This window comes from Vipera berus (genome assembly GCF_964194415.1).
Source record: "Vipera berus genome assembly, chromosome: 16".
Classification (NCBI taxonomy): domain Eukaryota; kingdom Metazoa; phylum Chordata; class Lepidosauria; order Squamata; family Viperidae; genus Vipera; species Vipera berus.
The window spans coordinates 7,751,210-7,775,879 of record NC_138219.1 but is presented as its reverse complement, the minus strand read 5'-3'; the positions used below and the strand labels follow the sequence as shown (position 1 = coordinate 7,775,879).

Here is a 24,670-nt window from a genome sequence, read left to right as displayed (position 1 = left end):
AATTGTTGTTGATGGAAAATGTGACTTCGGACCGTTGTTCAGTTGCAACCGTTGTAGCATCCCCGTGATCACGTGATCAAAATCCAGATACTTGGCAACTTATTCATATTTATGACCATTTCTGTGTCCTAGAGAACCTTACTTTTGACTTACTAATCCAGAACGTGGCAAATACTTTAATTTCAGACGTAATGAAGGATATTTGCGAACAACGGATGCAGAATTAATTTTAAGAACGTCTTGTCATTATAGATAAGCTAAGCTTGAAAGATGCTGTGGAAGAAGAACAGATTTTACCAGGCCAAAACCAAGGCTGATCTGAAAGTGGATTTCAAAAATGACATGGAGAAAAGAGGCTACATTTACATATGCAAATGAAACCGGCTGATGTTTTAATAATCCAAGGGGGTAGGCAAATAAGAAACCAGACAATCAGCTTGACTGTCTTTCCTATGCTGGATTTGCAAAAGAGGCTTGTTAAAGCTCTGAAGGTAATTTCGTGAGAAAGAAGAAGAAGAAGAAGAAGAAGAAGAAGAAGAAGAAGAAGAAGAAGAAGAAGAAGAAGAAGAAGAAGAAGAAGAAGAAGAAGAAGAAGAAGAAGAAGAAGAAGAAGAAGAAGAAAAGAAAGAAAGAAAGAAAGAAAGAAAGAAAGAAAGAAAGAAAGAAAGAAAGAAAGAAAGAAAGAAAGAAAGAAAGAAAAACTCCGTCGCTGGAGGTTTTTAAGAAAAGACTAGACAGTCACTTATCTGAGATGGTGTAGGTTCTCCTGCTTGAGCAGGGGGCTGGACTAGAAGACATCCAAGGTCCCTTCCAGCTCCTATTCTATTCTATTCTATTCTATTCTATTCTATTCTATTCTATTCTATTCTATTCTATTCTATTCTATTCTATTCTATTCTATTCTATTCTATTCTATTCTATTCTATTCTATTCTAGTTTAGTCTAGTCTAGTCTAGTCTAGTCTAGTCTAGTCAGTGGGTTTATTTGATCAAAGTGAAAAGTTTTGGTTTGATCAAGATTAAAATGAGACCAAGAAGTCCAGAGATTAGAAGTGAGTTTGGAAATCAACTTTGTGTCACTTTTCCATATCTGCTAGGCATCCTTTTCCAGTAGTCCTCGGCTTACAGCTGTTTGCAGTGATTCACTTAATAGCCGTCATAAAATTAAACTGCATCTCTTTTGACAACCACCTTGCTTAGTAACAAAAATTCTGGACCCAGTCCTAGTTGTAAATCAAACTTTATAAAAGTTTTCTCCTTCTCGGCTTAAAATCTACCTTAATATTTGTAAAGGAGGGGAAAAATGAGGACCCAGATTGTTGGGGGCAATTAAGCTGACTTTGTAATAATGCCGCTTGGGGTGTGTGTGAAAGCCCTAATAAGCAGGCATATACATAGAATGAAGGCTATTGCTAAGCACATTGATTTGCGCTTCTTAGATTGTAAGCCGCCCTGAGTCTTCGGAGAAGGGTGGGATATAAATGGGATTTTTTTAAAAAAGGGAGAATATAGCATCAGAAGCTACCTCTTAGAGGCCAGAATCGAGTCAGCCTTCAAAGGGGGTGGGTGGGTGGGGGAGAAACGCTCTGAGTCACTTATAATTGTCAAATACACAAAGGAACTCAGGAATAGCCACAAATGAAATTAAAGTTTATTAGCTAACCTCTTATTCATAGGAAGCTTCAGCACATCGCAACTCATCTTTTTTCTTTTTTTTTTAAAGTTATTACTAAAACGTGTAAAAGCCGGTGTTTTTCAAACCTGGCAACTTTAAGATGGGTGGACTTCAGCTCCCAGAATTCCCCAACTAACATGCCGGCTAGGGAATCCTGCGAGTTGAAGTCCACAAGTCATAAAAGGGCCAAGTTTGAAGACCCCTGCTGTAGGATGAGGCTGTTAAGGACTGACAAGTTTCAAGGACATTCTGTACATGTGGACTAGCAACTTTTCGAAATTCTGTTGATTCTTGAGACTGCAGCTGCCCCCTGCAGGCCAAAGAATAGAGCAATTTGTTTTTCGTTTCGTCCTTTCAGATCGCTGCTGACTCTGTTTGCCGCTGTAAATGTGAGGACTGGTTATGAATCACTTTTTAAATACCGTCATCATTTCTACTGGTCGCTAAATGAACCATCGTAAGTTGAGGACTAATTGTATTGCCTCATAAGCTAAGGGTGGCCAATGTACAAATGTCCAATCCCAGTCTGACTGGTTCCAGATCAAGGATCTTTGGGGACTCTACATTTTGTTCCAGGAAGGGGAGTGCATGTGTGAATGCGGATGTAAGACGAATTATTAATCCAAGGTGTCTCATTTCAGGCCTTAAAATTACACAAACACACAGTGGCTAGGTCAGGAAAGCCATTTACTCAAGGTTGAGCAGATAGCAGCAGACTAAGGAAGAAACAGCAACCAACACATTAAAGCTTGCTAAAGTAGATTCGCTGTCAACATGACTGCGCAGAAGAGCAATCAAAATCCAGTCCAAGCTTCAGAGAGCCAAGTCAGATTCGTCAGACAGTCCAAAGTTCAGGGTTTCAGGAACTACAAGCGGAAACGCACGAATGACATGCTAGAGACGAGAAGTGGAATATGGTTAAATCATAATAAATATCAATCTTTCTTTTAATTAAGGCAGCTATGCCTTTGCTTGGCAAAAAGCCTCACTGAGCATCATTCCTCTGCTCACTACTCTACCATCCAAGCAATTGGAGGCTGAGCTTCATCATTGGACTGCTCCATCTGTTGTGACTGTGTTGTATCAAGCAAGTCTGAGGTTCCACTGGTTTAGCTGGTGTGGGCTGTGACACAAGCTCTCTACTTGACAGAGCCTGCCGTTCCTGAGTGAGAAGCGGATTTCCTTCCCCGTCTCAGGAGCTCAAGGGTGCCTCCTCCACAGGTAGGTTTGGATGGAGTATGCTCCCGCGCGGTCCTTAAGATAACCCACCTGATCGTCTGAGATAGTGAAAGGAATATCAACAAACCAGCTGTAAAGACAGGAGAAATTCTAGTCAAGGGAGACGTGAGAGATTTCTACTTTCAGACTTGCAAGGTTGTGTTAATGTAGCCTTACAACAGAGTAGAATTAGCTTATCTGGGTGGGTTTCCTGTCTGGCTTGCCTGGGAAGGCTGACATCAATTTTGCAAGTCTGGAAGGACAAATCTCCCAGTGTCTCTTTTACAGACTAGGGAAGGATTCTTCTGATTTTCTTTCTCCGTCCATTATGCAGCTCTGGGCTACTTTGTCTCTTATCTAATTGCTCTCTCTTTTTCCATCTCCCTAAACTTCATGCCCACAACATTCCCAACTTGGTGTCCGTTTCCTCCTGCACTTACTCGTTCAGCACCACGACCACCGCAACGCCATCGGGCCGCAGGAAAGCTGAGATCTTCAACTGACAGCTGTCAAACAAGCAATTGGAGGTGAATCCAACTCACACGGAGCCTTCAGGATTGAATTTGCTGGGCAGAAGAGAGAGGACGTTAGCCGATACCACTGGACAGAGGTCAGTACTGTACCTTAATCCAATTCCACAAACTATTAAACATAAAACTGTCTGCTTCCCTCCATCATTTCCTCGTCAGCCTGCGGAATTCCCTGCCACTGGATAAGATGCTATAAAATTAGCATCTTTATTACTCTTTTGCTCATTCTCCTCTTCCTCAACCCCTTGCAAAACCATCTCGGCTGAGTTTACCTGAAATGTCCCAGGTGATAGAACATGGGCTGTTTGTAGAATTCATCCTTAAGGGGGTTCACAATGATGGGACTATCCACAGGGTTGTCCACCCAGTTGGGACCCCCTTCCATGTCGAGAGCCAAGTTCCAGTCAATCCACCCTGTGATGAAGTGGTTGAGATTCCGCAGAGACCAAAGCGTGGGCGGCTTTACCGGTTGCACTACAGCCCCACAACCCTTCCCTTTGCATGGCAGGGGGGAAAAAAAGAGACATTTCTGGGTTGAGCAAAATCTGAAAAAAGCAAGCTTCAGATCAAGGTTTGTTTTGGAGTCATGGAAAACTAGAAAGGGAAGGTTTGTCTAAAATTTGCCTCCAGAAGTTGTGGGTGCTCCAAGAAATTGAATAGCCACTTGTTTGAAATGGGATCGTGTTTCCTGCTTGAGCAGGGGGTTGGACTAGAAGACCTCCACGGTCCCTTCCAACTCTGTTGTTCTGTTGTTCTATTATTTTGCTATTCCCTTCCTTCCTTCCTTCCTTCCTTCCTTCCTTCCTTCCTTCCTTCCTTCCTTCTCTCCTTCCTTCCTTTCTTCCTCACGACTGGAGGTTTTCAAGAAGAGATTGGACAACCATTTTTCTGAAATGGGATAGGGTTTCCTGCTTGAGCAGGGGGTTAGACTAGAAGACCTCCACGGTCCCTTCCAACTCTTGTTGTTCTGTTGTTCTGTTCTTATTCTAGGACAGTTTTGTTTAAGTGGCTCAGCTTCCCAAAGACACTACGACACCCTTTGAAGGACGAGGAATTGAAAAGACGTGTGGATAACTCATCCATCCCTACCTCTCTTATCGTCAAAGAGGCAAACCTTCGGTCGTAAAAGCGGCTACCTTACCATCAGGATATTCCTGCTGTAATAGGTGCCTCTCTCCCAACTTCCCAGGGCGACCTTCACAGACAAAGGCAGAAAACCATTGCAAGCTTCTGTGTAGAGCAGAAAGAAATCGGGGTAGAGGCGATGCATAACGTCTAACGTGGGTTCAGGTGGGGTGACGAGGTCCGTGTACCAATGGATGCCAATTCCGGATACGAAGGCAGCGGCGGTACTATTGCCTATCACCTGTCAGGCAACAAAGGGTGGGAAGGAGAGTGTCAATACATTCAGTCTTCAACGTACAACAGTTCATTTAGTGGGTGTTCAAAGTTACAACACTGCTAAAAAAAATGACTTATATGACCGTTTTTCACACTTACGACCATGGATCAAAATTCAGACGCTTGGCTACTGACTCAAAGTTATGACGGTTGCAGTGTCCCGGGGTCACGCGATCCCCTTTTGTGACCTTCTCACCAGCAAATGGGGAAGCCAGATTATTCTATTCTGCATTCTATTCTATATTCTATTCTATTCTATTATTCTATTCTGCATTCTATTCACTAGATTCTATTCTATTCTAATTTCTATTCTATGCCGTAATTCTATTCCATTCCATTCCATTTTCTATTCTATATTTTATTCCATTCCATTCCATTCCATACGCCAGAATTGGGTTCAATGGGTGTGTGTGTGCGTGGGTGTGTTTACGTTTGTGTGTGTGTGAAAACCTAACCTATCACTTCTAATGTGCTTCGATGTAAAAAACAACATGAGTTGCCAATGGAACTCGGGAACAGCTGCAAATGAAATTAAAGTTTATTAGCAAACTTCTTCAGCACATCACAACTCACCTTTTTTTTTTAAAAAAAAGTTATTATTAAAGGCTTCAAAAGCCGCTGTTTTTCAAACTTGGCGACTTTAAGATGAGTGGACTATATAGACTTCCAGAATTCCCTCACTTACATGCTGGGCTGGGGAATTCTGGAACTTGAAGTCTACATGTCTTAAAAGCTGCCAGACTGAAGATCCTCGCTTAATTAATTTTGTTTTGCTTCGAGAAAACTGGACTGCGGACTCTTCGGAGGGGTGGTGCTGGTCCTGTTTCTTGAGGAAGCACAGAATGTTCCTTCAAAATTAATTCAGTGTACTTTGCAAGCTATTAAAAGCTGTTTAATTGGCTCACACATCCATTTTCCATTGGAATGTTTCATGTGCTAATAGCAATATGGTCTTTTGTCCTCTCTGAGTCAATGGCTAGGGGGTGGAACAGGCAGAAATGTACGCCTTTGACTTTTGGTTAAATGTATAGCAATTTGTGTTTGATGCTAAATGCAAAACACTCAAGTGACATCAGCTTCCGGTGATTTTGTAAAAAAAAATTATCCCCCTGATTTTTAAAACTGCCTTTTGCAAACTGGACATTGAAATTTCTTGGAATTTTTATAGGTTGAGTTTGCTTCTGTAAATTCAACAGGAAAAGTGACAGCAAAAGTTAAAAGAGAGAGAGAGAGAGAAAAGGTAACTACCGGTATTTTCTCCATTGGTTCAAAATTGGGAAAGGAGTCCGGCAAGGCTGTATACTGTCGCCTTGCCTATTTAACTTATATGCAGAGCACATCATGAGAAAGGCAGGGCTAGATGAATCAAAAGTTGGAATTAAGATTGCCGGAAGAAATATCAACAACCTGAGATATGCAGATGATACCACTCTAATGGCAGAAAGTGAAGAAGAACTAAAGAGCCTCTTGTTGCGGGTGAAGAAGGAGAGTGCAAAACTTGGGTTGAAACTAAACATTAAGAAAACCAAGATCATGGCATCTGGCCCTCTCAATTCCTGGCAAATAGATGGGGAAGAAATGGAGGTAGTGACAGATTTTATTTTCCTGGGCTCCAAGATCACTGCAGATGGGGACTGTAGCCAAGAAATTAAAAGACGCTTGCTCCTTGGGAGGAAAGCCATGGCAAATCTAGACAGCACACTAAAAAGCAGAGACATCACCCTGTCAACAAAAGTGCGTATAGTCAAGGCTATGGTCTTCCCAGTTGCAATGTATGGCAGTGAAAGCTGGACCATAAGAAAGGCCGAGCACCAAAGAATTGAAGCCTTTGAACTATGGTGCTGGAGAAGACTCCTGCAAGTCCCTTGGACTGCAAGGCGATCAAACCGGTCAGTCCTAGAGGAGATCAACCCTGACTGCTCTTTAGAAGGCCAGATCCTGAAGCTAAAACTCAAATCCTTTGGCCACCTAATGAGAAGGAAGGACTCACTCGAGAAGAGCCTCATGCTGGGAAAGGTTGAGAGCAAGAGAAGAAGGGGACGACAGAGAATGAGGTGGCTGGATGGAGTCACTGAAGCAGTAGGCGTGAGCTTAAATGGACTCCAGAAGATGGTAGAGGACAGGAAGGCCTGGAGGAACGTGGTCCATAGGGTCGCGATGGGTCGGACACGACTTCGCAACTAACAACAACAATGAACACAACTATATATTTATTAGGTTTGGTTGTCTTATTTTTTTTAACAACACGGGATTAATTTACAGTTGTCTCGCTCAAAAGTCCCAGCCTTGTATCAGAAGCGGTCCAAATTTCAGTATATTAAAAAGATATAACCAAGCAACATAATTTAACGTAATTATATAGGGTGAAGTAGGTGGGGCTTGCCTTTTAACAAAACAGAACGAATTTGCCATTGCTTTTTTTCAATTGCCAGCCACGTTCCAGAAGCAGCTTCAAATTTCACTGTATTAAAAAGCATATTAACGGGCACAGCCTTTAAGGATGAATTGTCCTTTTAAATCACACAAAATGCTTTCTTTCGACTCTCCAGTCTGGTTTTCAGGCGCAGCCTCAAATTTTTAGTGTATGTTAAAAAAAAACAAAAAAAAACTTGGCCACACACACACACACACACACACACACACACACAGACGAACAATGGCCATTTAATTCTCATAAATTCATCTCCAAAACTGGTTTTCCTATTTTTATATTTCCTTCTAGAAAACAAGAGGGGTGAATGAGAAACAATCGGGAGGGATAATAAATGATTTCATTTAAACGTTGCTTCTTCTCCTGCCTTCAGATGCTTTGGAGAAGAGGTGGTTCCCCCCCCCTTGTTTGGGGCAGCCCCTCAAATACCGGAATACAGCTATCATGTCACCCCAAGTCCTTCTTTTCCTTAGGGCCACATAGCATTAAGGCCAACAGTCTCGTCAAGGAATTCCCAGCCAGAAAATTGGAAGGAACTCCTTGTTTTCAGTAAATTTTAGCCATGACTGATGTACTGGCAGGCCCTCTGGGAATCATGGTCTTGTTGATCCCAGAAAACATCAAATCTCTGCTTCTTCGGTCACTGTCAAGGTTTATGTTCTGTACCAGCCTGCTACCGGCCCTGCAGAAAAGGCAGGGACAACCCCTTTTACAAGAAGGCAAGAGGCTGGAATTACGCCTGCCAAATTTATTACCACAAAAACAAACGGAACAAGACAAACCAAGAAACAGGAGCTTTAAGAAACACGAACTATCCAAGCGGTTGCCTTCAGCAAACCAGCCCTCCCACACATTCCCCTTATATAGAGTTCAGGGCGTGGCTTCTCTCTGCCTCCTTCCGAGGAGCCCCATTGCCTTCCTCTGTTTACTCCTAATTGACTGCCTCCTGCGTCGGGCGTCCTTGAACAGGGCCAGCTGTGGGTCATCTTCATCCACGCTGTCAGGCTCACACAGCTGGGTCTCCGTCGTGACCAGGTGGGAGGGGCCTGGCTGAGGGCTCTCATCAGCAAGATCTTCAACCCCCTCAGCAAGCTCTTCAACACCCCCCTCCTCCTCTGAGTCGTCCGACCCAACTGCCGAATCCACAGGCTGACCCTGAATCACAACAGTTTATCTCCTAGAAGAACATCATCCGTTGGGCTGAACCACCATCTCAGCTCCCAAGAAGGTTAGTAAACTATTTGGATCGATGACTTTTTCTCCCAACTGGCACCCAGCGCGCCACTCGTTCTTTACTGGCGCCGCCAGAGATACGTCTGGATGGAGTTGGCAGGGATTTGGGTTAAAATAACACCGACCGCGTCAGAAATTCCAAAGGTGAGGTTGAACGAAGACCTGTGGAGAACAGAGGCGGAAAAAGAAGGGAAGGAGGAAAAGGCGGAAAAGAAGAGAGGAGCAAAAAAAAAAGAGGGAAAGAATAAGAAAAGGAGAAGGAGAAAGAGAGAAGAAAGAGAAGCAGAAACACAATCACAAAGCGGTGGAGAAACAGACCCACAACTGTAACTTTTTTTGTTTCCCTTGTACGTTCAACATACTCATCGCAACGTTTCTCTGTTACAAATTCCTGCGGGATTTCTAAAGAGGCTTTGACACTCAGTCTGGTGTGAAAAACTACAGCCAGATTCAGATCACTGAAATGGGCACATTTTTTTTTTATTTTAATGCCATTTATATCCCGCCCTTCTCCGAAGACTCAGGGCGGCTTACAAGCTTAGCAGTAGCCTTCATTCTATGTATATGCCTGCTTATTAGGGCTTTCACACACACCCCCAAGCGGCATTATTACAAAGTCAGCTTAATTGCCCCCAACAATCTGGGTCCTCATTTTACCTACCTTGGAAGGATGGAAGGCTGAGTCAACCTTGAGCCTGGTGGGACTCGAACCTGCACTAATTGCAGGCAGCTGGTGTTACTTAAGGAGGCATTAGCCCACTGCTCCACCAAGGCTCTGTTACTGCTGTGCTCTGTTTTATTCGAGTATTTATTAAATTTATATGCTGCCCCTGGCAGTCAACACAATCATGGCGAGAAGTTATCACACACGAATCAAGACGGCAGACACTTTTTTTTTTTAGTTCACGCGACATGCTAACTTTGTGGTGTGAGCCTTGGATAGCCTGCGTTGGAAGGGAAGGTGTTTGATGAGGAAAAAAAAAGGCTTTTTGAGAACTAGAAACTTGGCTTTTTGAAAGCATCGACCTTCAGAATACCGACACTCACCGGTTAAGGACCACCACCACTGCCGACCCATCGGGGCGAAGCACCGCAACATGTTCCAGGTTGCAACTAAAGTAATGTTGAACCACCGTCAGCCCAACACGCTGAGATCCTTCAGGGATGAACTTGCTAAGAGGGGAGAAAAAGGAGGCCATGATGGAGAGATCCCACTGCAAGGATCTACCCTGGTTTGGAAATCCTGAGCTTAAGGTTGGCTGGTTGAGCTTAAGATTAACTGGCTGAGTTTAAAGTTGGCCGGTTGAATTTAAGGTTGACCCATTGAGTTTAAGGTTAGTTGGCTGACCTTAAACTTGGCTAGTTGAATTTAAGATCGGCTCATAGAGCTTAGTTGATTGTGCTTAAGGTTAATCGGTGGAGCGTAAGGTTGATCGGTTGAACTTAAGGTTATTTGGTTGAGCTTAAGGTTGGCCAGTTAAGGTTAGTAAGTTGAACAAGGTCAGCTGGATCAGGCTTAAGGTGGGCTGGTTGAGCTTAAGGTTGGCTAGTTGGGCCCAAGGTTAGTCAGTTGAGTTTATGGTTAGATGGCTGAGCTTAGATTGCCAGTTGAGCTTAAGGCCAGCTGGTTGATCTTAAGGTTGACTGGCTGAGCTTCAGGCTAGCCGATTGACCTTAAAATTCCATTGAGCATGTACGCTTGAGGGTGGACTTAAACCTAACAGACCCCTAAAGTAAACCAAGCCCCCCCCGAATCCTTAAAGAGGCTCCTTTCCGCCCCATCATTTCATCCACCCTGGATTTCACCAAACTAAGACCGAGTTGTCATGAGGTGGAGACGGCTCTCCTGTTGTTGCCTTTTCCCCCTTGGTGGTCTTCTACAGAACCAAGAAGAGAAGCTTCTCTGAAGCTTCATCGCTATGCCTAACCCCCCCGGAGGTCACTCCTTTGGGGGCTCAAGGGCCACGAGTCCCCACCCCTGCCCGGCGACTACACCTGAAGTGGCCCAAGTGGTAGAACATGGGCTGCTTGAAGAAAGTGTCGCCAATGGAGTCGACAATGATCGGACTATCCACAAAGTTCTTCACCCAGTTGGGTCCCCCTTGTAAATCCAGGGCCAGGTTCCAGTCGACCCAACCGACGACGTGGTGATTCAGGTTCTGGAGGGGAGAGAGGGAAGGAATCCGGGTCTCTGAGGAGGAGGGGGAAGGGCAGGCCAAGCCTTATCAGTTTACTTCTGTTCCTTCCTCTCTCTTCTTTCGCCCACTCCCTCCCTTTCCCCTACAGTCCTTCCTTCCTCCCTCTTTCCCTCCCTCCCTCCCTCCCCCTCCTCCCTTCTTTTCCCCTTCCCTTACAATTCTCGTTCCTCCCTCTCTTCCTCCCTCCTTCCCCTCATCTCTTCTCTCTGCCACCCTTTCCCTTTCTTTCTTCCATTGTTCTCTGCTCCTTCCCTTCTTTCCCACCCATCGCCTGTCTCCTTTTTCTCTCCTCCCTCCCTCCCTCCCCTCTTCCTTTTCCTTCTGCTCTTCCTTCTTTCCATTGTCCCTTCCATCCCTTCTCTTCCTCCCACTGCCTCTCTCATTCTTTTCTCCTTCCTTGCCTTTCCTTCCTTCCTTTCTTTTCTCTTCCTTTCTCCCTTCTTCCTTACTTCCTTTCTTTCTTTCCTTCCCTCTCCTTTCCTTTCCTTCCTTCCTTCCTTCCTTCCCTCTCCTTCCTTGCCTTCCCTCCCTCTCCTTGCCTTCCTTCCTCCCTCCCTCTCTCTCTCTCCCTTCCTTGCCTTCCCTCTCTCTCTCCTTTCGTTTCCTTCCTCCCTCCCTCCCCTCCCCGTCTCTTTCCTCCCTGCCCTTCTTCATCAGCTTAACGCCCCCGTGTCCGTCGTCGCACCTCCAGGATGCTGTGGCTGTAGTCCTCCCCTCGGTCCCAGGAGCCAAGGATAACATCCTGCTCCCAAAAGTAAGAGCCGGCACAGGCTTCGGTGGCAATCAGGAAGTAGTCGGGGTAGAGACGGTGGGTGGCTTCTACCGTGTCCTTGATGGGGCTGATGAAGTCCATGTACCAGTGGAGGCCGATGCCGTGAACGTAGCGATAGGCTTGACTATTGCCGCCCAACACCTGGAGAGGAAAAAGCACAGGGTGTGTCATCACACAGCTGGAAAGCCCCAACTGAGGTTGGTTGACTTTGCAGCATCAGGGTCAGGAGGCTACGCAGAGGCCATCTAGTCTAGGTCCTGGAGACCTGCCTGCAGGAGTCACTCCATCCACCCACTTAGGAGACTATCCAGCTTCAGTGTTCTTCAACCTTGGCAAGTTGGTTGGACTTCAACTCCCAGAATTCCCCAGCCAGCGTGCTTTAAGACAGGTGGACTTCAACTCCCAGAATTCCCCAGCCAGCATAGCAGCTGAGGAATTCTAGGACTTGCAGTCCCTCCATCTTCCACTTGTCAAGGTGGAATCTGTTTGAAAAGCTCACAAAGCTTGAAAACCTAAGGCCCATTGGATGTTGGACAGGAGACCACCAAGCAATCCCCAAAACATCACCTTCCCTATTGTGACCTAGAACCTTAACCGAAAGAAGCCGTTGCTGGATAATCTTTAAAAATGAAAGCATCAAGGAAATGTGCCAATAAAATTAAACTAGAACATAGTGTACCTGTTCCGAAATTCTTATGGTCTAGAGTCAAGGTAGGCAACCTCGGCTCTTTTATGACTCATGGACTTCAACTCCCAGAATTCCTGAGTCAGCTGATATATATATATATGTTTTTGTAGATTTTCATGGGTATAGGTATGTAAGTCTTCGTGTATTCGGGTCTTTTCCCGTGTAGGATTGAGGGTGTCTTGGTGACGTTTCGACGAGGTCCCACTCGTCATCTTAAAAACACTGGAGGTTTTTAAGAAGAGACTGGACAGCCATTTGCCTGAAATGGGATAGGGTTTCCTGCCTGAGCAGGGGGTTGGACTAGATGACCTCCAAGATCCCTTCCAACTTATTATTATCATTATCTTCAGGCTGGTGTCTTCGAAGCACGAAACCGAAGACACCAGCCTGAAGATGACGAGTGGGACCTCGTCGAAACGTCACCAAGACACCCTCAATCCTACACGGGAAAAGACCCGAATACGCCAAGACCTATATATATACATACATACATACACATACACTGTTAGATGTTCTTTGTGCCAGCCATGGCAGTTCCCCAAAAAGGTCATCAGATGGGAGCAAAGAGGCTTCTTTGCTCCTACTGGTGGGTCAGGGGTCCCCGGCCCCTGCAGCACAATTGGAGAGAGTTAATTGGTAAGGGAGGGGCTGAGGCCCCCCATAAAAACCTCTGCTCAGGGGCTGCTCTTCTCTGCTCTCTTTGTTCTCTCTTCTGCTTGCTTGCTTGCTGATCCATGAGCTCAATCCAGGCATGGATGCCACCATGCCAGGGAACTCTTTCTATTTACTTTATCGTTAAATAAAGCTTTGTCTGATTGCATCCCTGCGTGCTGCCTTTTACTTGGAAGCACCTTAACGAACCATCGGTCTCATGAGGCCATCTCACATACACAAACACAAACACACACACACACACACACACACACACACAGCAATTTGAATAATTTACACAAATGAACTGTTGTAAGTTGGGACTATAGCCTGCGGATAGCCTTGGGCTAGGCTGAAACAGGAAAGAAGATTTAACTAGCAAGGTATTCAAAAAGACTTGACAAATACTTAACACATACATCTCCCTTCCTTCCTAGCTAATAAAGAGAGAAAGAGCCTGTGGCCTAGGGGTTAAAACAACTGCCTAATATATAATTAGCCCAGGTTCGAATGTCAGATAAAGGATATGACTGACTGATGAGAACAAAATAAGTTCGAAATGGCCATATCAGCCTCCCAAATTCTTTATTAGCAATTTGAATAATTTATATACATAGACATATACATATACATATACATATACATATACGCACACGCACACACACACATGTAGTTAAACGAAAAGGAAGAAGGGATGGAAACCCAGAAGGGTGAGGGTCTGTACCCTTCTTTTTAGATCTAGTTTTGAAATTTTAAGCCCCCCACTCACCACTTTTGCCCATTTAGGGAGATGGATCCGGTTGTCATCTAGAGTAATCAGACGAATTTTCTTGTGCGAACTTTGGGCCAGGGCAGGGCCGAGATCCAGAGCAATGAAGTCACGTTGCGATTCCGCGGTGAACCCCAAAGTCTGGAAAGGGTAATTTTTCACAAATCCAGAGGAAGGCTCGTTTTGAACGGTGATGGCCCAGAAAGTTAAATTCTGCTTGGCGTATTCATCAAGAAACCTTGGCAAAGGGAAACAGATGCCATTGTTCACATTTAAACCGGCAAGAACGATCTTATGGTCAGCACGGGGTTGGATTAGATGACCTCAAAGGTCCCTTCCAACTTTACTATTCTGATTCTGATTATGATATTTTAGCTCTCAGGTGTAAACCATCCAAAATCTTTTTAAAAAAAAAAACAACCCATTTTTTCATTTTAAAAATCCTTTTTTTAATTTTAAATGCTAATTTTTTTAATCTTATTTTAATTTTTTCAGTTTAAAAAAGCTAATTGTTTTAAAGAAATAATTTTAAAATATTTTTTCATTGTAAAAAATCTTTCAATTTAAGAAGAATCTTTCAATTTTAATTTTTTTCATTTAAAAAACAATTTTTTAAAACAAAAATAACTTTAAAAATATTTTTTTCATTTTAAAAACTTCTTAATGTTTTTTTTTAAAAAAAACCTTTTAATTTTGAAAAATAACTTTTAATTTTAAAACTAATTTTTAACTGGCAAAAATTACGTTTGACGCAGAGAATGGGAGATCTCCGTACCACTTGTGCCAACTGCAGGGGCTGACTTTTGCAGGCTGAAATACCTCTCGCTGCCTGCAGAGGGTGCTGTTTACCCCCCAAAATAAATGCATTTTTCTGCCCCGTTTTACCTGACAAAATAAGAAGCCCAGGTTTTGTGGAAGGAGTCTCCGGCTTGCCCTTTCAGCCAGCCCTTCCCTTTCCAGTCCTCGTTGCTTTTCATCCAAATTGGAGCGGTCCATGGACTGGCCATAAGGGAGATGGGTCTCTTCGACATAGCCTTGGCCCGATGCAAAAGGGGGATCTGTGGGGAGAAGGAGTGGGGGGCGGGGTGTCAACAAGGACCAGCGATGGTCGGAGGAAGCTCCAGACGCTCTTTGGAAAAATGACAAAGTGGGATTTGGAACTGAGATGGGACGGGTTTGTTCCAATTCTCCAAGCAAGAAGAGACACCCCAAAAGTCAGAGAATGCACCCCCTCCCCCAAACCCGGGGGGGGGAAACGCACACACACAAAAAGGCGGTTTTCCCATGAAATGCAACATGGCCAGGAATAAAATCATTACACCGAGCTCAAAAAAGATGTATTTTTTTTTTACTTATCCTGGCCACAACTGTCTAGTAGAAAAACAGAAGAAAGAGGGAGGGAGGGAGGGAGGGAAGAAGGGAGGGAGGGAGAGGAAGGGGAATGATAGATTGATAGAGAGAAGAGAGAGAGACAGGGAGAGAGGGATGATAAATGGTGGATAAAGAGAGAGATTAAGATAGAGACAGATACATAGATAGATGATAGAGAAGAATGATAGAGAAGGAAGATAGATAGATAGATAGATAGATAGATAGATAGATAGATAGATAGATAGATAGATAGACGGACGGACAGACAGACAGATAGATTAGAGACAGACAGACATACAGACATCAATATACTATAGGGATATAGATTAATAAATAATCATAGAGATTAATAGATATAGACTGAACTTCAAATTGGGCACGGAGGACTGGCAGGCACCTCTACTATGTGAAAACAACACAACCAGCAGGCAGAAATAAATAAGAACTAACACCCCCATATTCTTTCTGTGTCTGAATTCACGCTGAGCCTTCTGCCTAATCCTGCTCAAAGCTGAGACCGATAAAAATTGGAATCTCCCATCTGCTAGATAACACACACACACCCTTGAAAAGAATTGTGCGATGCAAACTCTATGTTGCAACTTCTGCCTCCATTCCTGAGTCCTCTTCTCGGTGGAAGCCCCCACCAAAAGCCCCTAAAATCCAGGCCCCCGTTGAGTCACCCCTTCCTCTGCCAGCTTCCCCCCACACAGACACTTTTTGGATAAAACTTACTTTCATTAGTAGGTCTTCTGCAACCAGACTGAAATTCTTCAGCTCGTAGTCATACGGAAAATCGTCATACGTGTACGGCCGGACAGAGAAGTCACAACTCGCCATTGGCATGCGCAGAAGATTGTATTCGATCCCTGTGGGGCGTAGGAGGCAGACAATCAGTGTGTGTGTGTGTGTGTGTGTGTGTGTGTGTGTGTGTGTGTGTGTGTAGGGGTGTCTGTCTGTCTATCTATCTATCTATCATCTATCCTTCATCTCTATCATCTTTATCTATCATCCAACATTTATCTGTTTGTCTGTATCTCTAACCCATATCTATCTATCTATCTATCTATCTATCTATCTATCTATCTATCTATCTATCTATCTATATCTTTCATCTCTATCATCTTTATCTATCATCCAACCTTTATCTATTTGTGTGTGTCTCTATCCCATATCTATCTATCTATCTATCTATCTATCTATCTATCTATCTATCTATCTATCTATCTATCTATCTATCTATCATCCATCTATCTATCTATCTATCTATCTATCTATCTATCTATCTATCTATCTATCTATCTATCCATCCATCCATCCATCCATCCCTCCCTCCCTCCCACTCATCTGAGCTCTTACATTCTTCTTCCTGCAATGAACTTTGTCCAATCCAGGCCATAAGGAAGGAGACTGGATTCTTCCATTGTTAATAAATAGAATAAAGTAATTATCTATCCTATCTGTAATGCATCCATCATCGAGCATCTTGTTTTTCAGGCCTGTCAATGATGCTGAGAATTTTAATTTTCAGAAGCCAGCCTGTCTTGTTTTTTGTCCCCTCCTACCTCCCCATTTGTTTCCTCTCTTTATCTTCCCCAATGGGAAGATCGAAGCTGAAAACAATTTCACTTAATCACATTCCTACACTGTTCCCGGAGCTAGGTCTATCTTGCCAACTCAAATTCCCGGAGCTAGGTTCATTTCTCCAGCTGAAAAGTGGAGTTGAAATGCACAAACGTGCCTCCACCTTGACTTTTCTTCTAAACCGAAGTCATTCTAGATCCCTTTTACCTCCCTCTCCTCAATCACGAAACCCCTTGCACTGCCGCTCACCTTCCTCCGAGAAGTAGGAACGGAGTAGATTTTTCTGGGCGCCCGGCGACAGAGCCAGGATGTTGATGGAGGCTGCATCAGTGACGGAGCCCCCAAATCCTTTTATTCTTTGATACCGCTGGGCCATTTCCAAAATCAGAAGAATATCTAAGAAAAGGAAGGATGCAAAGGATGCTGAGGTAACAGAGGTGGCCTAGACATTTTATAAATACATACATAAAATAAAGACCATTACAACTGGAAGCAGATTATTACTATTATTATATAACTTTTATTTATGAAACTCAAGTCAACTGAACATTCAAATTGACTGGCACTGATGGTTGACACGGGTTGCTGCCAGCATCCTAGGTATCAACCTGGTGCCTCCTTAAAATGTAAGATGTTCCGAGTAGCGCAGTTTTTTTGTAGCTTTGCTGGAGTTATTGCAGGAAGCTGCAATTTCTTGATGTGTTTTGCAAAGTTTTTGGACATAGTACGTCAAGAAATCATCATCATCATCATCATCATTATTATTATTTGGATTAAATTAAATCCTGCCCATCTATCCTCTGAGGTGGGATTGTTTCTCCGCTTCCTTCCCCAGCTGCCAGCCCCTCGGACTGGGGAGATGGGATTCGTAGTCCTGACACCTCCGTGCGAGAAATACCTGGTTTGGTCGTCTGTTTCTGAAAATAGCCTTCTCTGCGTTCCAGCCGGTTCCCGGACTTGCTGCTTTCGTACATGACAAACTGACCCAAAGGGGGGAGAGAGACGGGATCTTGCGTGTCGCAATACGTACTGTTACAAACACACACAATAGCGTTGTCGCCAAAATATTGCCGGATGCAAGCTTGGCTTCCTGAATGGAGAAGAGAACAAGTTTTACGAAAATCGATAGAACATATAGATTTAGAATAGACATTAGGAATATACAGGTAGTCCTCGACTTGTGACAGGCCTTTTAGCGACCGCTCAGAGTCACAAGGGCACTGAAAAAGGGGCCGTGGGACCGTGTTTTTTTTTCCACACTTACAACCACTACAGCATCCCTGTGCTCATGCGATTTATATTCGGATGAAACAAGACAACAGTTACACTTGAATTCCAGTTCTTTATTATCTCATCCAGATAATCTTAAACCGTGAAGGGGATTAACGAAATCCCTTCTTATAACATCCCTCATTAAAATAATATCCTCATTAAAATTTAAAAAAAGCAAAAAAGCAAAAAACAGGAAGTCCTAGCATAAATTAAGGATCCACCTTCTCCTCGTGTTCTTGTTGTCAAACAAAGACAGGTCTAGCAGCTCCCTCCCTCGACAACAGCTAAAGACTTGGTTTAAAGGTAGACTGCCTTTAGACATGGAAGTTCCACAGCCATGGAGATTTACAGCAAATCGGATGAAACCGCACGCAGGGTCCAAAGAATTTTTGTAGGAAGGCAAAAGAAATTTTCCCCCAACTCACCCGTTGTTGTCTTGGCCACGGCCAGCAAGGAGACCAAAGCGAGAAGCCGGCTGGCCACGGACGCCATAATATCCCCCCAATCTCACACACTGGATTGCAAAATCAGGAAATTAGGAGATGAGAAACGCCCCCGGATGGTTCTTCGTACCTACAAAAAGCCCTGAAACAAGGAAACTCCAATTTCTGACTTTCTTCAGTGCAGACAGAAAAATGTAAGAAAAGAATCTTTTACTCTAAAGCAAAAATATCATATAGATAATATGCACAGTAAACAATAAGAGAAATGTAAGAAAATAAAACACTTATTCTAAATTTAAGCATAGACCTTAGGAATATACAATGGGTACGTGCCATTTGGTTACATAACAAAATACAACAATACAATAAATGTATGTAACAATATAGAACAAAATAACTACTCAATCTAAATTTAAGCATAGACCTTAGGAATCTACAATATGCACATATGGTGATTTTGTTACATGGTTTCATTAAAATTGCATTATAGTGTTTAAATATATACATATGTGCTTGTATAAAAATTCACAATATTTCAACCGTCATAACAAATCTAATTATCAAACTGAAAACAGAAATTCCGTTTTATTTTTCTTAAGCAGGAAGTTCAGACAACGGTCTCCCGTTAGAAAAACAAAGCGAGATAAAACTTTTTCATCATACATTTCTTTCATTCAAGTCATTAATTTTGCCTTCCCTGCCTGTTCTATTCCTTTTACCATCATTTGTGGGAATTTGCGTATCTTTTCACAAAAGTCTTGTCTGTTGTGATCCATGGGAAAAAAAAGTCCCGTATTTTCTTTCAATCTGCTTCTCTCTGCTTTATTCTTCAAATTCTTTAGCTTATTCTTTAAAAAAATTTTAAAAGGAATTTCATCTTTAAAAAAAAAACACAAAAAAACAGCTAAGCCTTTCCAAACAACAGGACTTGGTTTAATATCCTGGATCAGCAGGTAAAGGAGACAACAAGCAGAAAAACATAGAATTTTAAAAAAACAACACATTATTTCACTCTACATTTTGTTATATAGTTTTATTAAAATTATACTGTGCTCTTTAAATATACCGGTGTGTATTTTATAAAAGTACACAATAGTTCAACAATCATCACAAATCTAATTCTAATCTAATAATGTAAAGATCAAACTTAAAACCTGAACCTCTTGTCTAAATCCCCATCTTGAGCCTTAGTAGGGGCTGGTTAAATTTGAACTCAGGACATTATTACCTGTCTTAATTCTCGCTGACAATTTTATCCGCTGGGTTCTCCACTGCCTTCCTTTTGGCCAAAATGTTAAATAAAAATATTAAAAAATCCTTCTTGCCTTTGCCAATTTCCAAAGCAGTGTTTTAAAAGCAAATCTTGAAACACCTTTGCAGGAAATCTTTCATACCCTTCATTAAATCCTCCGGCCTTTTTTTTTCCACGCCTCACCTGTTATAACACAATTATCCTCTTAACCAGAAATGATACAGGGAAGAAAAAAAAACACAACTCAGAGGATTATAAGCACAGTAGCAGAAGAGGGATTTTTCCCCCATAGATAACCTAATTTTTTTTATTTTTTCTTTCACAAAAGTTGACTGTCTCTTTCCAGGCAGGGACTGAATTCTTCTTAATCTTCAAAAAACACAAAATGACTAATGGGAAAATGCTCATATTCTATTCTATTCTATTCTATTCTATTCTATTCTATTCTATTCTATTCTATTCTATTCTATTCTATTCTATTCTATTATTTCTATTTCTATTCTATTCTCCAGTAAAAAATATATTGTTCAGCCCTCAGCACACAACTGGAATAGCCACACACACACACAAAAAGCCTTCCCAATCCCAAAAGGATATTTTGAAGTCAAATGTCACAAATTTGCACAATCCTAGTGCCCCACGTCACAGCATAAAACCACCCGAGCACGGTTTTCCTCAACTGCGTGGTACAAATCCAGCTTGCGAGCTAATGATCCTCTTAACTCTTGCGCAAACCCCCATCAATTGCACGGCGTAAATGTAGGCTAATGTTAAATGTAGGTTTAGTCCTACATTCTCCAGTCCTGGCAGGAAAAAAAAAACTTGTCTGACTACAGGCAGCTCTCCGTTTCTGGATCCAGAAATTCTTTTGCTAAATGGGTCACACCTGATTTTACGACCTTTTTGGCATGGCTGTTAAGCGGATCGCTGCAGCTGTTAAACGAATTATATTACAAGGTCACTTTTTTCAACTTCCAACCGCCGCTAAACAAAAGGTTGCTAAGTTGAGGGCTAACTTCCTTGGCAAGGTTTTTCAGACATGGTTTGCCATTGTCTCCTTCCTAGGGCTGAGAGAGAGTGGCTGGCTCAAGGCCACCCAAGGCTGGCTTTGTGTTCAGCGGAGTATTAGAACTCATGGACAACCAGTTTCTCGCCCGACACCTTTACAAACTAGGTAAAAACAAACTAGGTTAGTAAGCTAGCATTTGGCAACCGAGTTCGGCCGGATGCTGACGTAGAAAGAAGGAAACTGCGGGTAACCAAAGGCTCGGAGGAAGCCTTCTCATTCATAAAGAAAATTTGGCATATAAATAAGATGAACAATTTATTTATTTTATTTTATTAGATTTAGTAATTAAATTTAATTAATTTAGTGATTAAAAGCATTGGTCTACACAGGATGGGGGAAACTGGGGTGGCAATTCTCCCTTAAGCCTCGAAACCAGCTGAGTATCATCCGTCCATATTTATTTATTTTTTCCCCCAGCGCACACGAAATCAATCTCAGCAAAAAACATTTTTTGAAAACCCCACCCAGAAAAATAGCCAGGACATCTCCGCATCAGTGTAATCACATAGCTAAATTATAAAAGCAAAGCGATAGCATCAAGCCAGGCTGAGACCACGGCCTTCAGCATCCTTGATTAAAAAGAAAGAAAGAAAAAATTAAGAAGATAGCAATAGAAATGTCGCCTTACCAGTCTCCCATCAATTCAAGCATGGGGTGAAGTTAAGTAAATATATATGTATATATATAGATATCCGCTGAAATTAATGCCATTTCGCTCCTATCCTTCAAGGATTGGGTGGTGCCAAGGGTGTTTTAAAAATATTTCTGGCTTTTGTAAAAGCTCCTGCTACCAGCAGATACACTTACACCTCGGCAGCCAGGATGCAATTGTTGCTTTTTGGAGCTCAGTGTAGAAGGTGACACTCACCTAAAGGGAGGAGCAAAAAAAAATAAATAAATTTTTGAACTGGTTATACCACATCAATTAAATGCTGCTTGCCTGACATGGAAGAGGATTTACAGATCGTCCCCAACTTACAACAGTTCATTTAGGGATAACAACAACAATAATAATAACAATAACAACAACAATAATACATTGGAAGGGACCTTGTAGGTCATCTAGTCCAACCCCCTGCTCAGGCAGGAAACCCTATACCATTTCACTTAGCGACAGAAATGTTGGGCCCAATTGTGGTGCCAACTCAAAGTCTAGCGGTAACGTAGTGATTGGCTTAATGCCTTTGGGTAAAAAAAAAAATAGAGGTCGTAAAATTGGGCACGGCTGACTTCATGCGTGCCTTGTTTAGCGACGGATATTCTGGCCCCCATTGTGGACGTAAGTCAAGGACTCCTCGCAGGACTAGACTTCTCCCCACAGTGTTTTGGGCTGTCAGTACTGAATCACTGGATGGAAGTAGCATCACAGTGTACAACCTCAGAAGTTTGACGACTCCACGTGCCTTGTTCTGTGGGCAGGAGTTGGCACAAGCGGTGTGGGATAATGAAGAGTTGGTCAGAAAGAGTTGCCGCAAAGAAAATTAAGCTTTCTCTCTTGAGTCGGGATGAAGGAACCAAGAGGTCAGAGCTTTGCTGAAGAGGCAACTTTGGGAAAGAAGCAAATGATTCTGGTAAGGCATCTTGTTCTTTTGCAACCAGTTGTGGCTTGGCCCGGTGCTGTCAAACTTTTGGAGGAGCAGGTCAGAGGAAGTTTGATTGCATGAAATGGAGAAGACTTTCTGAGGAGAAGGGGGGGGGAGGAGGAAGAGAAAGGAGGAGGAGGAGGAGGAGAAAGGAGGAGGAGGAGGAGGAGGAGGAGGAAGAGGAAGGAGGAGGAGGAGGAGGAAGAAGAAGAACAACAAAAACATCTGCCTCTCCCAGTTCCTCAGGAAGGACTTGACCAAAGGACAAAAATGCCAAATCCAGTCTAAACATCTGGCTGACTGTGTGACAGACCACAATAACAGCAACCAAACCCCATTGGCATTGACAAAATCCCCATCGGTCAATTGCAAAAGGCAGCTTGACTTGAAGCAGCTGAAATCCTGCAATTATACCTTTAATATTATTAAAGATCCACCTCTGCCCATCCCAGGTCCTTAGGAAAGACTGAAGAGGTGGACAAAGATGCCAAATCCAAGCTAAACACCTGCCTGGCTGTGCCGCCCACCAGAAGCGCAGCAACCAGAATAAATTTCATCCTTTCAGCTCTAACCCAAACTAACCCAGGAGACGTTGAGTTTTGGTCCTACGTTAGGCCTGAAAGCCGGAGGGGTGACTTTGGGCCAATCACCAGGAGACGGTGAGTTCTAGTTCTGCCTTAGGCATGAAAGCCATCTGGCTGACTTTGGGCCAATCCACGGGTGACGGTGAGTTCTAGTTCTGCCTTAGGCATGAAAGCCATCCGGCTGACTTTGGGCCAATCCTGCTCAGCCAAACCCACCTCACAGGGGTGGTTGTCGTAGTGGGGAAAAAATAAGAGCCGGGAGGAGTATTTGCTGTGTTCGCTATCCTGAGTTACAAAGGGGCAATAAACATTTTCCAAAAATAATAATAATAATAATAATAATAATAATAATAATAATAATAATAATAATAATAATAATAATAATAATAATAATAATAATCAGGGCTTTTTTTCTCATCGAACGCTCAGAACGGAGTTCCGGCACCTTTTTCGGATGGAACCTTGTAGGATAGGCAAGGCGGGTTGTGTGACATGTGTGAGTTCCAGCACCTTTTTCTTTTACAAAAAAAGCAATAATAATAATAATAATAATAATAATAATAATAATAATAATAATAATAATAATAATAATAATAATAATAATAATAATAATAATAATAATAATAATAATAATAATAATAATAATAATAATAAATCCCTTCCTGCGTTCAGCAGCCAGCGGAGAGCTGTTATCAGAAGCGATCCGCAATACTTCGCTCAACCAGGAGGGGGCAGCAGGAGCCCAACCGCTCTTTTCCTTTCGACCCGCTGCTAAACTGGATGATTTCTTACAAAGCCTGGAAGCCTCGCTTGCCGAAAGGAAGGAAGGAAGGAAGGAAGGAAGGAAGGATGAAGGAGAGAGAGAAAGAAGGGAGGAGAGAGAGAGGAAGGAGAGGTAGGGAAGGAAGGAGGGAAGTGAGGGAGGGCGGAAGGAAGAATAGGGGAGAGAGAGAAAGAAGGGAGGAGAAAGAGGGGAAGGAGAGGGAAGGAAGGAAGGAATGAGTGAGTGAGTGAGTGAGTGAGTAGTGGCTCGCTAGTGCAAGAGAAAACCTCCCTGACTAACACAGGAGTGCAACGCAAACCACTAGCATTGTGGTAATTAAGATGATCTTCCCCACCGCTATTTCTGCCTTATCGTTAATCGCCCCCTTCGCCGCCGCCGCCGCCACACCTACCGCGCCCTGATTTCCTAGGGACTAGCGCCTTCCCAAGAAGAGGCCGCAGCTCAAGCCCTTGACAAAAGGGAGATCAGCTGATCGGCGGTCACGTGGGCTGGCTGGTGGAAAAGAGGAGGAGGAGATTGGAAAGGGGGTGTGGAAGATACACGCGCGTGTTAAGCCTCCTCCTCCTCCTCCTAATTCTTCTTCTAATTCTTCTAATTCTCCTTATTCTCCTCCTAATTCTTCTTCTAATTCTTCTTCTTCTAACTCTTCTAATTCCTCTTTTAATTCGAATTCTCCTCCTCCTCCTCCTCCTAACTATTCCTCTAATTCTTCTTCTTCTTGTAATTCTCCTCCTCCTCCTCCTCCTCCTCCTCCTAACTATTCTTCGAATTCTTCTTCTTGTAATTCTTCCAATTCTTCTTCTAATTTTTCTTCTTCTAATTCTTCTTCTTCTTGTAATTCTTCTAATTCTCCTCCTCCTGCTAATTCTTCTTCTTCTAACTCTTCTTGTAATTCTTGTCATTCTTCTTCTAATTCTAATCCTCCTCCTCCTCCTCCTCCTCCCCCCTTCTCTCTTACAACAGTCCATTGAGTGACCGCTCGAAGTCACAATGGCACTGAAAAAGGGTCCAAGGACTGTTTTTCACACTTTACGACCGTTTCACCATCCCCAGAGTGACGAGATCAAAATTCAGACGCTTGACAAAACGACTCCGTGGCCTCCAACGGTGTGTGGTTGTGATTTGTGTCCTTGCGGTTTAAACAAGGGTGTAGCTTAAAAACT

The 24,670-nt window shown here is 43.0% G+C and overlaps 1 protein-coding gene and 1 pseudogene across 3 annotated transcripts; both read right to left on the bottom strand.

Moving 5' to 3' along the window:
- Nucleotides 1–2,389: 2,389 nt before the first annotated feature.
- On the bottom strand, nucleotides 2,390–6,086 carry LOC308675106 (lysosomal acid glucosylceramidase-like; annotated as a pseudogene). Its single transcript, XR_014028818.1, has 6 exons — nucleotides 6,072–6,086; nucleotides 4,564–4,788; nucleotides 3,695–3,912; nucleotides 3,333–3,458; nucleotides 2,944–2,983; nucleotides 2,390–2,568 (listed from the first exon to the last, which is right to left on the bottom strand). The product of XR_014028818.1 is annotated as a lysosomal acid glucosylceramidase-like (transcript).
- Nucleotides 6,087–7,024: 938 nt separating this feature from the next.
- Nucleotides 7,025–23,985, bottom strand: LOC308675329 (lysosomal acid glucosylceramidase-like). 2 transcript variants are annotated; one of them, XM_081340550.1, is made up of 12 exons: nucleotides 23,899–23,985; nucleotides 21,185–21,424; nucleotides 18,218–18,377; nucleotides 17,419–17,610; nucleotides 16,770–16,916; nucleotides 15,672–15,805; nucleotides 14,451–14,623; nucleotides 13,566–13,803; nucleotides 11,371–11,598; nucleotides 10,483–10,646; nucleotides 9,535–9,660; nucleotides 7,025–8,649 (listed from the first exon to the last, which is right to left on the bottom strand). In XM_081340550.1, the coding sequence occupies exons 3-12, from the start codon at nucleotides 18,282–18,284 to the stop codon at nucleotides 8,547–8,549; spliced, it is 1,572 nt and encodes a 523-aa protein (XP_081196676.1). In that variant the 5' UTR covers nucleotides 18,285–18,377; nucleotides 21,185–21,424; nucleotides 23,899–23,985; the 3' UTR covers nucleotides 7,025–8,546. The 2 variants fall into 2 exon arrangements, with proteins under 2 accessions (XP_081196676.1, XP_081196677.1); XM_081340551.1 differs by lacking the exons at nucleotides 21,185–21,424; nucleotides 23,899–23,985 and adding an exon at nucleotides 19,464–20,229.
- Nucleotides 23,986–24,670: the final 685 nt, after the last annotated feature.